The 18182-nt window shown below is 36.0% G+C and overlaps 1 protein-coding gene across 3 annotated transcripts in view; it reads right to left on the bottom strand.

Annotated features, from left to right (window-relative positions):
• XRCC4 (X-ray repair cross complementing 4) overlaps positions 1–18182 on the bottom strand; it is a 175648-nt gene that overhangs the window by 74884 nt on the left and 82582 nt on the right. For all 3 annotated transcript variants that reach the window (XM_052700530.1, XM_052700531.1, XM_052700532.1), the window contains 2 exons: positions 16993–17145; positions 16253–16356 (listed from right to left, as the gene is read on the bottom strand). In XM_052700530.1, coding sequence (XP_052556490.1) covers positions 16253–16356; positions 16993–17145 — 257 coding nt within the window. The remainder of the gene's footprint in view (positions 1–16252; positions 16357–16992; positions 17146–18182) is intronic.

Below are 18182 nucleotides of genomic sequence, written 5' to 3'. Positions count from 1 at the left end.
AATGAGCTGTATGGCCATACCCACCCAAAGAGGACATTCCCAGTGGCTGCTGAGGTCTCAGCTCATGCAGTGAGCCACTCTCCTGCATGGTTGTGTCTCAAGGCAGCCATTTCATGAAAACCGTATTATTACATATATTGTTGATCTACTCCCAGTAGCCTTTACTGGGAAAGTGGGACCACAAAAAAAGTGGTATTTTCTCTAGAACTATTTTTTTACAAATAATAAAAACTGCTGATCTCATTATCCACGGATATCTACAGAAAATATAGCTGTTCTGCCTTTACCAGAAACTGTACTCAGGCTGTTCCTTACCATAGATCACCACATGAGCTCAGCAGTTCAATATGCTGCTTTTTCAGTCAGGAATTTTAAAGTTTGTTGGGTTTGAGTGCAACAAGGGCATGACTTCCTCTGAAACAGTGCCACAGATTTAAGTAGCTGTAAGCTGCCATTTCTGAATGGTGGGGCAACAAAACCAAGTCAGCCTGACAGCAACACACCCTACCACCAGCATGAAGGGCCTGTGTTTTGTTGCCTTCTGGTTTCCTATCCCAGACATTGGGTACAGCTATATGACACAGGTCAGGCTTAAAACACTCTCACAGAGAAACAGTGTCAAGAATGACTGAAACACTGGCTACTATCAGCAAACGAGATTGCACTTTTCTTCAGCTCTACAGAGTTATGGCATGTCACACTAAAGAAATGGGATGAAGCAGGAAATAGCTTAAACTCAAAGGGGTGCCACTTTTTACCATCTGACACTGCACTTTGTAAAGAAAAAAAAAAAACCAACAAAAACCAAAAACCAAAACACCTATATGGAAACAAAATATCATCTGTTCGGCCTAAGAGCTTTGCTATATAAAGACAGCAGCGCGGAGTTAAGCAGATAGGCTGACCTCCACCAGCCTGGGAAAAGCTGCAGAAGAACATCCTCAGCCTGCACCATGAGCTTCTTGTCTTGGCACTAGCTAGGTGCAGATGAGGATCATGGGTTCACCCATCATATCCCAGTGTGGTGCTGCTTGCCCCATGCCAGCTCCTTTGCTTCCAGCTGAGCACAGCCTTGATGGCAGACAAGTTCCTGTCCACGGGAATTGACAGGCTTGTTATTTTAAGTCAGGTTCTGTGTTGCTCATGCAGAGAAAATCCCCTTTGTTAGGCCAAAGATAGGGCCCTACTATGGTATTAACTTTAGAAAACTATTTAAATAATATACTTCAACCATAAAATATAAACATCTCCTGAAAGTGCCTGCTTATCTGGATGCTCAGCATAGCTCTTTAATATCTGTCACTTCAAAGTACACAGGAACACTCACAGAGTAGGCCTTTCTTTGTACATAAAAGTACCTTTAATTTCCCTAAACATCAGTCAAGGCTCACAAGCAAGGCACACACTGAGGGATGACACACTACCCACTGCGAGGTTTCTGCATCTCTTCCGTCATTACTAATGTTATCTTAGGGTATGAGCAAGGAAACAGTAAACCAGCTCCTCTTCTCCACAGCTTTATCGCTACCTCCCTGAAGACCGAGCGAGCATAAGGTAGGCAAAGCCCTTCTCCCCTCAAGACGCAATGGGAAAATGCTTCTTCTCGAAGTAAGGTGCAATTTTCAATTCTTACTTTCCTAGATTATTGTAATATAATTATGGCACAAAGCTAGTCAGGAAGTACTCAGATATTTAAACATCTTTTTGATGTTAATGTGCCTAGAAAGAGGTCTCTTTCACAAGGCACTTCCTAATGCAAATGCTATAGCCAAGTACAGAATAAAACATCACTGAGCAACCCAGCAGCCTAAAATCTAATATAATTCATTCACAGAACCACTAATGAGAGGTCATTTACAATTTTGACCTTGTGGATGCTTTTTGAAAGCAACTGACATCAAATCTCACTATTTAATTTGAGGGAAATAGAAAGAACTGATAGCACTAAAAAAAATTCTCGTTGAGAATCTTGTCATTCCTGCCACATTTCACAGACAACAGACACTGTGACATGATTCACAACTGTGACTTCACCCTTGGTCTGGTTTAGTCATGCCATCAGAAAGCAACAGCTTGGGTCAGGTTCTCAGTGTAATTGCTATGCAGCAACAACACCTTTCATTTCATTCTCAAAAAAATTAGTTTTGATGTAGGCAAGTGGGAAATGGAAGGTCGTACGTCCATCATTTACTACTCACTTCCATCTGAGTCCACAGAGAACACGCAGATTTATTCATGTCACAATTACCAGAAGTTTTTATAAACACCTTTAACATCTCCTTAGAAGCTGAAAGCATCAAGTAGTTCTTGAAAATATAAACTAGAAATTCCAGGAGGAAAACAGCTCTCTATTCTCCACTTCGATGAAAAAATAAATTATTCCCATACAAAGAGCTTCATCTGCAAAAGCTAAGTGCAAAATAGGAGCTTATCTCTCTTGGGCAACTGAAGGTGATGTGTACTTAATTTTCTTCTCCATCCCTGGAGCAACTTGACCTTGTTTAGTGATTTGTTAATATTTTCACTCCTGACAAACACTTGGCAGAACAAGTTTCTGAAGTTCTAGTTTAATAATATTTTTAAGCACGGAGGGGGGGTGAGAGGAGGGGCAGAACAGTCATTAACAAAAGTACAAGGAAAATAAGGCATTTCATGAGAGAACAAATGATAGAAGCACACTGTAGCAGTTGAAAATGCACTCAATCTAAAAGCCCATCCACACTTTACATCTAGTCCTTGAATCTGTTGGAGTGCCACCAGAGGATGACCACAAAAACATTACAAAGGATGGAACACCTCTCCTGCAAGGACAGGTTGAGAGCCAAGACTGTTCAGCCTGGAGAAGAGAAGGCTTTGGGGAGACCTGAGAATAGCCTTTCAGTGAAGGGTGGCTATAAGAAAGAAGGGGACAGACTCATTAGCAGGGCCTCTTGTGACAGGACAAGGGGAAACGGTTTCAAACTCAAGGAGGGGAGGCTTAGATTGGATAGAAAAAAAGGCATTTCAACTCCAATGGCGGCATACTACTGCATACAAACTGCACTAAACAAAATGATAATTTCAGTAACATTTCTGAAAACCCGCCACTTGTTTTTTCCACACAACCCTAACACTCTGAAGACAAGAGTCTTGCCAGCGGAAATCAGTGATAAATCACCATTCATTTACCTCAGTGCATGGTGATAACCATTCAGCCAGGGTTCTTGGCTTAAACTGGGTGCTGTATCCACATCATAACTCACCTGTTAGTAGCATAAATTTATTTTAAACAATTGGGCTAAAGTATACCAGTTAGAATTTTCTTCTTAAAATCAAGTTAGCTGGCAACATTTGAGTTGGTCATTTTTGCTGAACAAAACTGGATTCAATTCAGAAACAACTTACCAGAAGCTTCAGTTGGAGGATAAATATCATGTTTTTAATCCCCCACATAAAGAATCACTTCTCTTCAAACTACTGCACAAACACATACTCCTGTTTTGTAGGGATGTTTATTAAGCACACCTTGCTACACAGTTGGAAACAAGTGAGCACTAGGTACTGTGACTCAGATTTGCTGTTAAATAAGGAAATCAGGGAATTGTGTTCTCAGGCAGCCTACAATCTGCCTCAGTTAAAGCAAACTGTGAATAAGTGACAGACCTTAGCCAAAGATTGAGATGAATAGAATGCTTTAAATGCTAATTTGAAGGAAGGAGCAGTGTTTGAATAAGCTGTGGATAAGGATTCATCTTTGAATGGAGATGAAAGCTGATGCCAAGCAACTAATACACAAGATGATCTAAGGCAGGTGATTTTGTCAAATGAAAAGCTCTTTTTGCCAGGCTTTGTTTAGCACTGTGGCTACAGGCAAAGTGACCTGTTGTGCTGTGTTGCACTTCTACCCCAACAAAAGCAGTCAGGTAATAACCATAGACATTGCAGACCTACAAATAGTTATATTCTAGCCATCTCAAGGTTTATTTTTAAAATAAATGGGCAAACATATCCTGCATCCAGCACCAACTATCCTATTGGTAACACCGATTTTGTTTTATATGTCAACATTTCTTTTTTTTCCAAAAATACCTAGAAAAAAATCTGCAAAGCTTTCACATCTAAAAATCCAAAATCACGGAAGACCAGGACAAACACTCTACTCAAAAAAGTATATCCAATGACTCATAAAAGGTAACTGATGTTGAGAAACAGCAATTCAGTAAGCTATTCAGGAAGGTTCACCCCTTTAAGCTCTTCTTAGCGCACATACTCCTGCAATTAAATTCCCTAGCATAAAATTTATTCGAATATACTTCAATATATGAAATCATATTGGCTATCTGCCTCATTTACAATTCCTTTGGCATACATTGATTTAGGATACAAGAAGCCAGCAACTCACTTTTCAGAGAGCTGTCCCAAATTTTTGCTATGACACATATTCCTCCCATGTCTCCTCAGCTGTGGGAAGTGACTAAGTGGCTCTATAATCTACATTGTTTCTTCACATCTTAAAGAAAGAATATAATAGCAAAAAACCCTTCATTTCTATCAAAATTCATGAAGACTTGTTTAAATGAAATGACTGCAAAAAATATGACTTTGTTTTGACTTTAAGCAGGAGTGATGAGCTACTAGAGATGCATTTAGTTATCAATACTGTTTCTAAGAAAGACCAGGTTTCTGTGTGACTACAGAAGTTAATATTCGCTGAGATGTAATGAAGTAAACTGCCTTCAAGGACAGAAAATGCTTCACTTTGAATGCAAATTTTCATATATTTTCTTTTAAATTATTCTAAAACCTTCATCAAATAAGGTGCATTCACATAACATGAAAATGCTTAATGCTATTTTAATTTTGTTTCATCAACTGAGAGTGCTAGAATTCCCATACCACTCTTATGCAAGGACTACAGGAGGTTACAAATTAGATTAACAACTCTGCTTTACATGTTGCAACTTGAAGCTCATATTCCAATGGCTTTCAAATCACCTGCCACACAATTCCCAGGAAGGGTCTTAAGGAAATTGTTGGCAATCAGATATTCATGACCTGACCCTTCTCTCTTAGGAACCTAAGTGATGTGTATCCTTGTGAGAATTTGACTCATGGCCATAGATTAAAAGAGTCATTTTTTTCTGACTGAGACAGTAGCTCATAGAGCCCAAACAAGCCAGGCTTTTCCCTTACTGACTTGGAGATAGCTGTAACATACAGAATCAGTGCATGGAAGTCTAGAGACTAACATGTACAAGCAGAATCAATAGTTAAGTGAAACAAACAAACATGGCAGATCAAAAGTCCCCATTACTGGAACAGAGTTGTGTGTAGAAGCACACTCCCATAGCTCCAGACTACTTTCCTTCTTGAAATAAGTAGATTCCTTACAGATATGTGGTTAAGAGGATAAAAAATAGCCAGCAGCTTAAAATGTTGATTATACTCTCCATACACTCCATAATGCTAGTTCTAATTAATATTCCTTAAAAGAAAAAAAACCCACAAACACACATTTAAAAATAGGTACCTGTTTTAATTTATATTTAGCTATACAAATATGTCCATAAATTCACTGAAGAATGGCTACAGAAGTATTGAGCAGCTCACTAACCCACATTCTTTGGATGGAGAGAGTAGTAGTGTGTTTCCTTTTCACACTTGGTAATGAATATAAGTTATAAATGAATTGTTTTAAGAAGGTCCTAAGATAGATGATCTGTAAGGTAATTTTATGAAGTACAAAGGAAGAAAAGGTTAGCATCTTGTCTCTGGAGATAGCTTATTGGGAAAAATTTAAATGAGTGAGGAATACAAAAGAAGACCCAGTGACTTCAATATGATAATTAGTCTTAGGCGGTCATGATCACACCCACTAACTGCTATCTCACATTAGTTAAGACTTGTCACTAGTTAAGAGATGTGAACAGAGGATAAAAAGTTTCAGAAGATCATTTCTCTAATATTGTGTTTATTTAAATCTATCCTTTATTAAGAAAAGTTAGGTCTTCAGTTTCTAAGACAGAAGAGTTATATCCAGAGTGAACAAACTTAATCATCATTTTATATGAATAATTAGGCATCAGGGATATAATCTATTTAGAGTAAAAACAATCATGTATTAAAATACATACTGCAAAATATTAGAGGGCTTTTTTTACACCTTTCTTCTTATATGTGAAGCTCTGACTCCTGTGAATTAACTGTTGGCTATTCATAGAAGGTGTGAGGATCTCTCACATTATTTATGTCTTATGAGAGTTAAATAAATAAAACATAAATATGTGAGTAAAGGTACGGATTTGTAAACGTGAGAATGTACATTCTCTCTCTCTGTTCTCCATCAAATTAATACAAAAATAGAAGACAGATTTATCAGTTTATCATATTCTCAATTAGGCATCATTCCCATTAATTTATACAGTAAGTCAAAACTACTAAGATGCTGCTGGCAGCTTTAGATTTGAAAACATCTCTTTCCTCCATCGGGTCACACTTGAATAAAGCTGTCTCTCAGAGTATGTAACATAATATTTGAGCTTCTCTAAGACAAACTTTTTAAATAATATCTTCTTTATGAGTTAATTTTGCCTGTTGGCAAAAAGGAGTATAAATCCACAAGCTTGGGTTAAACTTTGACAACAAGCAGACTATACAAATATTAATAACTATAAAAATGATGCAGTAATAATTAGACTTCATTTATCTACTGTCTCTGAATTATTTTAAAGCCATTTTTTCATTTCCCACTAAGATTTTACAAATGTACAATATTTTACATGAAACTTGTATGGCAATGGATGTAGGGTTATGCAGACTGAAGAAAGCTGTCCTGAAAGAAAGCCTTTTATCATTACAATGAAAAGCAATTTCTCAGTTTTCCAGTATAATGCTCGACAAAACGGCCATCCAAGAAATCTAACATTGTATAAAACTTCTTCTGTGAATTTGCAAATAGAGCTTTTATCAACTAAATCACCTTGTCCTAAAACAATTTTCATCCCTATATCATTTCACTCTCAACAGTTTTTAAACTGAAATATGTGCTACTTTTAAAATAAAACCTAAAGGATAAAAAGGAAATGATTTGTGACTGAATCTGTCACTTGAGATGTACATAAGCAGTAACAATGCCCAGTAAAACAATAAAGATAAAGAAGGAAAAAATAAAACTCCCACACAGCAATCTATGTATTACATTTGCAAGCTTTAGCCTACAGAGCAAAAGGATTTTCTCATTCTTAATCAAAGTCTTTTTAGAGGACAAAAAGGAAAAAAAAGTCAGTTTCTATTCTTATTTTACACAGTAGGAATGTTTTGCATGTTTCTGTAGGTCTGAATTAAGTTTCTAGTCAAGTACTTATGGGATATCAAGATATAAATATTGGGTACAAGAAGCATACCCAATTGGAGAAGCTAACTCTTCAGTCTAGCAAATACATACCAGAACCAGAGCATAAAGTCAGGTTGAGAAAAAGTCAAGTTAAATCAAGTAAAACGAAGTAAAGATGCATACTTTCACCTGTACCAGAAATAAATCAAGGAAATTGCCATATGTTATAGTACAATCTTCAGTATCCCAGCTATTAATCAAGATACACTGCTTGCGGTGCCAAATAAGACATTGTAATACAGATAGGAAGTAATTAAGAGAATGTTAGACAGGTAGCCTGAGTAAATGCCTTTCTGGCATTTTGCTAGGGAACAGAAACATTTTAACTTCAGAACTGGAAGCTTGTTATTGTACCTAAAATTGACGAAAGTAAAAAGCAGTGGAAAATTTTGGTTGCTTGTGTTACCAGCAGTCATGACGAAACACACGTGAAGCACAATGTATATCTTCTATACATATTAAAATGGGAAGAGATGTTTCAAGTTATGCACATAGCCAGAAGTTTCAAGTTAAGCCAGGAAACTTAGCTTGAATGCGCTCCTTGCTGAACACAGAATTCCCAGGTCTGCAAGAGTCAGCAGCATCCGGGCTTTGTTTGTTGCCACTGATAGGCAGACTATTCAATAGGTAAAGATAACAGCTTTTATCCAAACATTCAGCGTTATAGAAACTCACTATCAGTACTCCTGCAGGAGCTATTTTTCTCAAGAACCAATGCTTCTCTTTGATGAAAGAACATTTCTCCATGAGTTGATACTGCTAAAACCAAGACATATCCTTCTAAAGTATGTCCACATTTCCAAGTGAGAAAAGAACACAAATGTATTGTGTTATTATCATGTGAATTGTTTTATTTGATTTCTACATAATATGAAAAAAAATTTGATGTCTTGCCTTCCTCTCTGAATTACCTACATTTTAAAACCATTCAGGCATAAAAGCAAATACCTGTCATTGTAAACATGCAAGAAAACTACTATAAATAAATGATGTGAACTGAAAATAAAATGAAAAATATTAAATTAGGCACTATAAGAATGTATGCTAAAGACAGACCATATCACAATAAAAAACATCAGAAATAAAATAAAAAATCTCTATTTGTTTTACTTTTCCACAATGACACTCAAGAGGGAAAATGAACCTCTGCCTGTACCTCCATGTAAATCAATTTATGACCTGCAACTCTAAGAATTTTTTAAACCAGGTCCATGGTATGAGTGCACAATGAATCAGGTGCAGCATATATAAAAATAATGTCTTTACTGTATGTTGCATTCTACTGTTTCTATCTTCTGTAGTACATGTACTGAAGTATATTTTGGTAAAAGAATAATAATTATCACAAATTTTTAAATACAACAGATCCCCAGAAGACCATTATGCTGGATACTAAACAAATGCATAAAGAGTCAGTACTCTAAGAGCACAAGAACAAACAACATTATTAGAATGGGGAATAATACAAGAAGGTTGCTGATCACTAGCAAAAGTTTCCTATTTGCTTGATAAACAGTTGCTTATTAACTATTTACTGAAGGAAGATAAAACAGTGAAGGGGTATTAGTAGCACTATTCTAGCACCACTAATGCTCTGATTTCACAACTAATGAATTACATTCTCTTCCAATGTGAGTTGAAATAGGTCTTCTGTAGTTCACAAAGGATAGAAAACAAAAAAAGGGTCATATTGAAATAATGCTGCCTGGCAGATGGTCAAGTTATAGGATTTTGCAAAGGAGATCAGTATCAGAATGTCCAGTGCATGTCCAGTGAAAATGTACATCCAGCCACAGAATTTATGTCAAGCTGTTCTCTAATTGCAGCCTGTTTGGTACATGTCAGATCGTTGTGAAATACGAGCAAGAACAGAAGGAGGCTCGACCTTGCCTTTACCTGTCCCATAGGAACTCATCAGTACTCACAAAGACACAATGAGCATTTATATCACTGACTCTTTTTTTTTTCTTCTAATGCAGTTTAGTAGTTTAGGCTCTCAAGTCACAGCTAAGTAAAACAAAGTTTCAAGATAACCAGAAGGAACATTAGAACTCTAGCAAGCTGGGTACAAAAATAAAGCTGGCTTACTTCCTTTGGTGGAAAGCCTATTTATTCATGGAAGAACTTAAAACTAATAAAAATACAGCTTCATTAATTGAGGTATTTTTAAATGATTGGAACTTCAAGTTATTTGTTAATGTGTGCAGGGACATATAAAACCCAAAGTAAAAACGTACAGTAATTCCACCCAGCTCCAAATTTATAATATTGCACTATGTAAACCATCTTTGTTATTATGTGGGGAGACAATACAGCAATACTCATAGAAGTGCACTATACGTGGACTTTAAATCTGTAACGATTCTAAAATTTACCTTACAATTAAACTTGAATCTGACAAAGTGGCAATGATTCGAACAGAACCTTAATTACACCTTAAAAAAATACAGCCCACCAAAGAAGCAGAGTTCCTTTATACTTAACATTAAGTAGTGTGTTGCCAATGCACAAGTCAAAAAAAAAAAAAAAAAGTTTTTATTCTTGATACTAGATAATGCCATTGCTTCTAACCTACAGTGTGGTGACTCGTTTGATCAGTAATGAAAAAGTAATCCACAGTAGTATTGTCAAGGCATAAATCTATTAATATTATATCATTGTGATTCTGTACCCTCCCCTGAATATATTGATTCATTGAAAAGCAACCATATTCAGCTACGTTACTTCATGTACTGACACATGTATTCTAAGAAGTATTGCTGTACACACTTTTGATAATTTTCAGAATGATATTTTAAAGTAAAACCTTAATAATGCCTCTCAGTATAATATTTGTAACAGATTTTTTAAAGAGACACAGAACACTGCCATTTTTCCTTTGACAGTATTTTGACCGGGATATCTGGTATAACATGGATGGGAAGCCGCTGGGCAAGCATAGACATCTTACATGCATAAAAACATCAGGTTATGGAAAAAAAGTGGATCTGTAGCAATGTTTCAGATAAACAGCTTTAAGGAAAAGGGAAATGAGATTATTCTTTCAGACTAGCCATTTCCAATTATAGCTTGACAAAAAAAAAGAAATTAAAATAATAATTTAAGCTCAGAGTCAATTAAAATGTCCAAGTTCTAAAACTACTTAAAATAGGCTTTGAAGAGGAAGCTTTGACAGATGGAACTTCAACCACATAGCACAGTTGGGTGCTGCTATAATAGGCATTTTTTAAAATAACTTTGATCAAAGCTTATTAACCAGAAGCATCAAGCTATTGGTGGCTTGGACTACACAAGAGAACTAATTAAACTTAAATGGCCATAGCCTCTTGAAGGCACAACATTTAATCCTTAAGCAAGACTGTAAATGAAGAAGAAGAGAATATGTGCATATTAAAAAGTGAAAAATGGCAAGGTGCTCACTCTTATTTATTTCAGGCATTACTAAGTGCTTATTAGAACTAATTTGGTCCCCATAAGGAAACATTCAGAAATGTCTGAGTATTGCGAGTTCTAGAATTCACATGATATAGAACATTTCCATGTGGATGGCAGCAAGCACAGAACATAAAAATTCCATTCAAAGGCAGTGAGGTCCTTCTGAATCCTAAAGAGCAATCTCTTCCATCAATTTTAATATGAAGTATCACTAAGGATTTCATGGGCAAGAGCAAATTAAGTAGAGAGAAAGCAAGGTGACTATAGATTGGTGCCCAGTAGCCTCTTTTAGACAGCCACAGTTAATAGCATTATAACTGAAAATAAGAGCAATCAATTACAAAAATTTTTTTTCTATTGCTTATCTTCTTCTGATACATTATCATTCACATCTATATAGAGTATAGTGTATAATATCTATCCCACAATTTCATCACATTCCTAGATAAAGGAATAACCATCCTTTCTCAGGTAATCTTCCAAACCTTGCAAAAAGGAAAACTTTTAGTCCTTGTCTACATTTCAGTTTCCTTGGAAGTAAGGAGAGAGGGTACTCAATACTTGTTTCTGTTTTAAAATCTTCCTGCCATACGGAGCACTGAAATATTTTTCACAGTTAACAAAAGGACTTCATTCATCTAACATAGACATGATTGCTAGTCATGACTTCAAATGTTGTTTTCTTAGTCTGATAGTCTTACTGTCTTTTTAAGCCTTCTAGGAGAAAGTACTCAGAGCTAGACCAAATAAGAGTAAAAATTATAATTGAAAAAGAAATCGATGTGATGAAATGAGACCACAGCTGGTATGTTCTCTGGGCTGTCCTTAATTACAGTAAGTGTTTCTGCGTCACTCAGCAACAGAAGCTTCCTGCCTTGGTGTGTGGCTTCATGCTAACTGAGTCACCACATCAGTCTTGTGGGCTAACAGAAATACAGGAGTCAAAAAGACTGGCAATTTTCAGATTTTTTTTTTTAATTTTTTTTTTTTTTTTTAATTTTTAGTTTTAAACGGATCGTGTTAACAAAGGAATATGAAAAGAACTGAAGATCTTTCAAAGTCTTACCCCAATCAATATCTTTCTGTAATCTTTTCAAGCCTGCTCCAGATGCTTCTCATCTCTGTGTATATAATTCTTTCTGCCGTCATAGGACCCAAACAAGAATGATGAACCTTAAAACACCAGACACTTATCAAGCTAAACAAAATATCAGACCTTTGATTAAGGAGCAACCCTGGAAGATACAAGCCTGGAAGCAACATGTGAAGGAGGAGCAAAAGAAAAGAGATGGTGCTAAAGAGCACATCACAAGTACCAAATGAGAGGAACCTATGAAGTTAGTGGAACTTTGATGAACTATCAATAGTTAAAGCAACAACCGTATCTCAGTTTTCCATGGCCCAGTTCTTATCTTACCAAACTTTAAAAAACAAATGAAAACAACCTCTACCCAGCCCCAGGAAACATCCAAATGTCCCTATTTCTGAAGAACTCTCCAATAGCAGGAGGATTTCCTTCCTGTCCTTCTAGAGGGGAAACTCTCTCCAACAGAAGTTCATAGCCATTTATAAGGCCCTGGCACACCATTTCTAGCTGCTGCTTAAGAATTCACTAGAATGCAGTGAACATATGAGCTGATTGTGTTTTTCAGTCTTGTAATCACAATACTAACCAATGCACCAAAGAAATGTACCTCATGCACACAGAATGGAGAGCAAATTTGTACAGAAAAATACATAGCATTACTTATAAACCTTGTACTTCTTATAAATATGTTTTCCTGGGTGTTCTATTTACTAATAACTTGCAATCCAATTTAAATTTGTTCATCATTAATAGCATCAGTATGTGGACTTGAGACAATAATTAGCATATTTCAGTTGATTTTGGATCTAAGTCATGAAGTAGACTGCCATCGAAAAGCAAACCATAAATCATACCTTCTAATGTTACTACAAGTGCCAAACCTCTAAATTTTTAAGAAAAATTTTAGTTACAGATTAATCATTATTGTAGGAAAAATGTCCTTACACAACGTTTCTGCAAAGCTAAGCAGATAAATGCAACCAGCTGCTGTGCAGAAGTTGAAAACTTATCTGACAGCCTGGATGAAAGTTCAAGCATGAGTAAATGTCTTTATGTAGATGAGAAAAGGAGGCTTTCTTCTACAATTAGACAGTTCATTGTATCACAGAATCACAAAATCATAGGGACTGGAAGGGATCTCTGGAGATCAAGTCCAATCTACGTGCTAAAGTAGGTTACAAGAAAGTGCCTAGACAGGTCTTGAGTATATCCAGAGAAGGTGTCAAGTTGCAGTTAGTCAAGTTAATTAATAACAGCTGGATGGAAAGACCATCCATCACAGAGTCATCAAGGTTGGAAAAGACCTACAAGATCATCCAGTCCAACCATCCACCTATCACCAATAGTTCTCACTAAACCATAGCCTTTAAGACAACGTCCAAACATTCCTTGAACACTTCCAGCATCGGTGACTCCACCACCTCCCTGGGCAGCCCATTCCACTGCCCAATCACTCTTACAGAGAAGTAGTATTTCCTGATGTCCAGCCTGAATCTCCCCTGGTGCAGCTTGAAGCCATTCCCTCTAGATCTATCATCAATTAACGAGAACTAATTACACTACAATTAATCTTCTATCATAATGTCTCACTTGCAGTTTCTTTTAGAACATGACTACAATGGCTGTCAAAAATTTGTCTCAGTATTTCATGTAAATCATTTGCCAGTCCCTTCAATGTCATCACTATGTTACTGTCCCCTTCTTTCATGTCTAGATGCTCAAATTTGATGCATTCCTGTGTCAAGGGGTAAAGTCATGTTTTTATTCAAAAATCACACAGTTCACTTGTATTTTACTTTTTTAAATCACTCATTGCTCATTCTTTATTCCCCATAGTAGCCCCTACCAGCAGGTAGAATTGGGAAGACACAAACTTATAGCAGGTCAGGCAGAGACTATATGAACTAATGTGGCCAAGTTTTAAGCTGCAAGGTCAGGCACAGCACTGCTGCAGTCCCACAATGGGTGCGATATGAAGCAGGATGCAAAAGTTGTCCAACAAGCTCTTGGACTTGCTCTATGAGTCTGCAAGGGGAAGGCAAAGAGACAATACTCAGGGGTACCCATCTTTACATAGTAAAAGGGACTGGACCAAGCAAAGCTTGAGACATTGCTAGTCTTCTCAAGCAAAGAGTAGTAGCTATCAAAGCATTGGAAATCTTTGCATTACACTGTGTTAAGAGTACAGTAAGATTACAGCCAGTGCTTCACAAATGCAAATTGGTTTATATAAATTATCTTCAACTTCATAATGTATAAATAAGAATGATAATTTTCCATTTGTATTTTCAGATAGACATATTACCTTTTTTGAGAATCTATATGCCATCTGCTAGGTTAATTTCCACATTCCAGTTTCTTGAACAAAATGTGGCACAGAATGATATCCTACCAAAGTCAAAATCCATTATTTTCTCTTTTTATCTTCTTCACCCTGTTGGTAATCTCATTACAGAACACACAAGTATCTAGATTGCATTCACCAGTTTCTGCACCTGCACAAGGATTGGAACTAACCACTTTTATTCTTTTTCTTGATATTTTTCTTCATTAAGACATGCTCTGACATTCGCCTCAGACCAACATCTGAGTCATACACCCATAATTGAATATATCATTTAATTTACTTGGCAGCTTCTTTTCCAAATCACCAGGAGTCCCTTAAGTGCTCCAAACATTCCAGAAAAAATGTACTAGAAACTAAGAAATAGTTCTTGCAATTGAAAGAACTCTTTAATCACTATCAAAGAACCATATCTCTCAAAGGCAACAGAAAGCACTTTTTTTTTACAACTTTTTAAATATCTGATATTTTAATCTGCCCGTCTACTTGATTATTCTAGGTGTATTAGGCATAACCATGGGGACTCCATGTTGACTTGTGTCAGCTTGCATCTCTCTAAGACAGGGCAGAAATAAATATAATTTTTCTCAGATAGTACAGGGAAACATGAGTTTTTTTCTCTGTTTTATTTCTTCCTAGGGATAGTATAGCTACAATACAGATGGCAACAGAGAAAGAAGATGACCATGATGGCAGCACTGAGGAGGAAAGTGAAAACTTTTTTTTTTTTTAATTTAACCCTCAATTTTAAGTTGAAACTTTAGTGAAAATAAAAATGCACTTGCTGTTTTTTCCAGCAATACTGATCAGTTCAGACCCTCATTATAGCTTGAGCGGTAGAGTTTTGTTTCTGTTCTTTGAAATCATTTGTCTGTCCCAAACAGCTCCTCGAGCTAGTTAAGTCCTGTGGAACCTTTCAAAAGAATCAGTATTTTTTTACTTCCCTTGTGTTTTCACTAAGTAAGAAGTATTACTTTCAATGTTATCTGAGCTTACCAAAAATTACTTGAAATAAATGTTTTCTGAACTAAAAATCACATGCCAATACAAAATCATTTATTTTCATAGCTGTAGAATCTCTGCTTATTTTCTGCATTTGTCTGAAGCTCTGCCTGCTTTATATTAGATTAGAAAGTCCTCAACAAACAAACTTACGACTTACAAATTCTAATACCACTTCTGTCAGGGCCTTGGACATTTCTACATCCCAATTGCATGCTAAACAGTTGTTTATTGTTCTTGATTACCTTCATCTATAGTAGAAATAGAAAGCACCAGTCAAAGAGCCTATTAGATCTGAGCAGAATTTTATCATAACTATATGGCAAGTGCTATTGAAGTTTTAGAACTCTGATAGCATTCATCTTGCAGATTCTTACTACTTTGCAGAAAATTTCTTATGATTCACACATAAATATCTTGTACTGTAGAGCGGGCTATTGTTGCCCACATACTTTACCAGTATGACAAAACTCAGTCAAATTGAATTTTGTGAGCACCATCACAAGGACAAAGGTTCATATGCAAGTTAAAATTAATTCTGCTATAAATACATTTTTATTCCATTTTATGATGTAAAATGAGTGCACAGCTTTTACTTATTTATTTATTTAATTGCAGTTAAACCTCTTCTCTTTCCCCTTTTTAAACATTGCTGAAACTTGATTTTACATTTTAGCAGTTACCGGATATGCATCAAGATTCCTGGAATTTAAAATTAAACTGTTGATAGTTCAGGTACCATTAGACTGCAATTAGTTCTGCAAAGCATGCAATTTGTCATTTTGGAAGAAAAGACAGCACTTTCACTCATGCAATATGCATTTAATCTACCTCTCTTTAATTTGAATATGCCAGTATTATACTCTTCTCAAAGAGAGATATTTTTAAGGCTTACAGGTTGGCTTGTCATTGAGTAGCTTGTCAGGTAGTATTTTGTCTTCATTAGGGCTTATTTTTATGAAGTGATTGTTCTCCCCATTATACTCCCCAAAGACAGTACATTCTGCCTTACCTGATGGTAATGAGGACTGTATAAAATTTTCACTTTCTTCCTCAGTGCTGCCATCATAGTCATCTTCTTTCTCTGTTGCCATCTGTGTTGTAGCTATACTATCCCTAGGAAGAAAGGGAACAGAAAAAAAGTTCATATTCTCTCTACTGTCTCTGACAAATGATCTTTTCTGAAATGTATTAGAGACAATGCAAGTTGATACAAGTCAACCTGGAGTCCCCAGAGTTATGCTTAATACACCTAGATTAATCAGGTTGAAGGAAATATTAGAAAAGCAGATATAAAACAAGGCTATATAAAAATGGTAAACAGAAGCATGTTGTAGCATAAGAAAAATTCTTAGTCTACTTTTAAAATCAAAAGCACATAAAAACATGGAAATTTAGATGTTTTTGTTTCCCAAAGAAGAAAAAGGATCAAAGAATTGGAGAAGAAAGCATACAAAAATACCACCTCTAGGAATGGCACAATGTTTGGAAAAATCAACTGCACCCTAATAGAATATTGTAGAGGAGAGATTCAATTAATATTTATTTATTTATGTGCTATAGAGCCCAAAACAATATGTTGCTATTTGCAATAACTCTCCAAAGAATCCTCTGCTCTCATGAGTAACAGCACTGTTTGGATAACCAAGAACTTTGCCAGAAAGAACTATCATACAATGCTATGACTAAAGTAATAGAACCAAAACATGTGCCAGATGTGACACCAAGTGTCTCAGGGAAATCAGGAGATACCTTGTACATTGGGTATCCAGTGTAGATTCTTTAGCTTCATTCAACAATTTCTGCAAGTTTCTTATCTTCGTCTTCTTTTCATTCAGCACCAAAACAAACCGATTATAAAGATCTGCCTCTAGTTCTTCTTTAGCTTCTACACATTTTTCCAGCCTACAAGATAAAACGAACTGTTGCTTACTTTATGCATCACATCGTTTCTTTTTAAAAATTTGTGCGTATTTTGGAAGAAAGTTCAGTTTTGAGGACAGCCTTCCTAATAAACTCCCATAATATACATTGCATAACTAGTTCAGCGTCTTTCAACTGAAACAGGCCAGAAGCAGCTTCTTTCATAGAAATGTGCAATGAACTTCACTACCAGAAGAACAGCATTTTCATGGGGAAATTTTCTCTTTATATATATATATATTTAATAGATTCTTACATGTCTCTCATGCAACTCAAAGTTAAGTAGGCACAACTGCTCTTTCGTTTTCAGTGCTGAATTCATAGAGTGGGCATTGCTTAGCAGGATACACATAATGAGATTACAAATAGATACAATTAAGCTTGACAGGCACCAAATCTGTCCTACATACTCTGACTTGAAACACACTTGAGAAGGAGAAAAACAAAAATTTCCCCCAAAGCAAAAAAATAAGAAACAGAACTCAGAGTCAGGCCAAGGCACCCAACATGCACTCCAGGCCACTCATGCAGATACACCCATACAGATGTGGCTGATACAGATGTCGATTCACTTGTTTTTCATCAGCAACTGAGTGTGCCTTGCTCTGCTGAACAGCCGCGTGCAGAAACTCAGCAGGGCACTGGAGGAACACTTAATAGCACCAGTAATCCTTTTTTTCATTCAAAGGCAAAAAACCTAAAAACTCTAGTATGGTGGTCTCTATTTCCAAGAGATACGAAGCCGAAATCTTATGGGCAGTGGAAGCCATATTCCTGAACCAGTCAGAATTACTTGTTGGGATTAAATTTTTTATAAAATTATATGAAAATGGTTTTAAAGATGTCAAGAATTTTCAGAGCAAAAAAAAATCTTTGTGTTTTTAAAAGTTTAATGTGCATCTGTAGGTAAGTGAATTTCAACTGAATGAAGGACAGTCGTTTTTTAAAATTAGGAATGTATATGTATACTGAGATATAGGAAAGGCAAAACTGGGATATAAATAAATACAAGAACACTG

This window comes from Tympanuchus pallidicinctus, unplaced genomic scaffold, assembly GCF_026119805.1.
Source record: "Tympanuchus pallidicinctus isolate F22 unplaced genomic scaffold, pur_lepc_1.0 scaffold4, whole genome shotgun sequence".
Taxonomy (NCBI): Eukaryota; Metazoa; Chordata; class Aves; order Galliformes; family Phasianidae; genus Tympanuchus; species Tympanuchus pallidicinctus.
The sequence above is the reverse complement of the archived record's forward strand: the minus strand, read 5'-3'. Positions and strand labels throughout refer to the sequence as shown.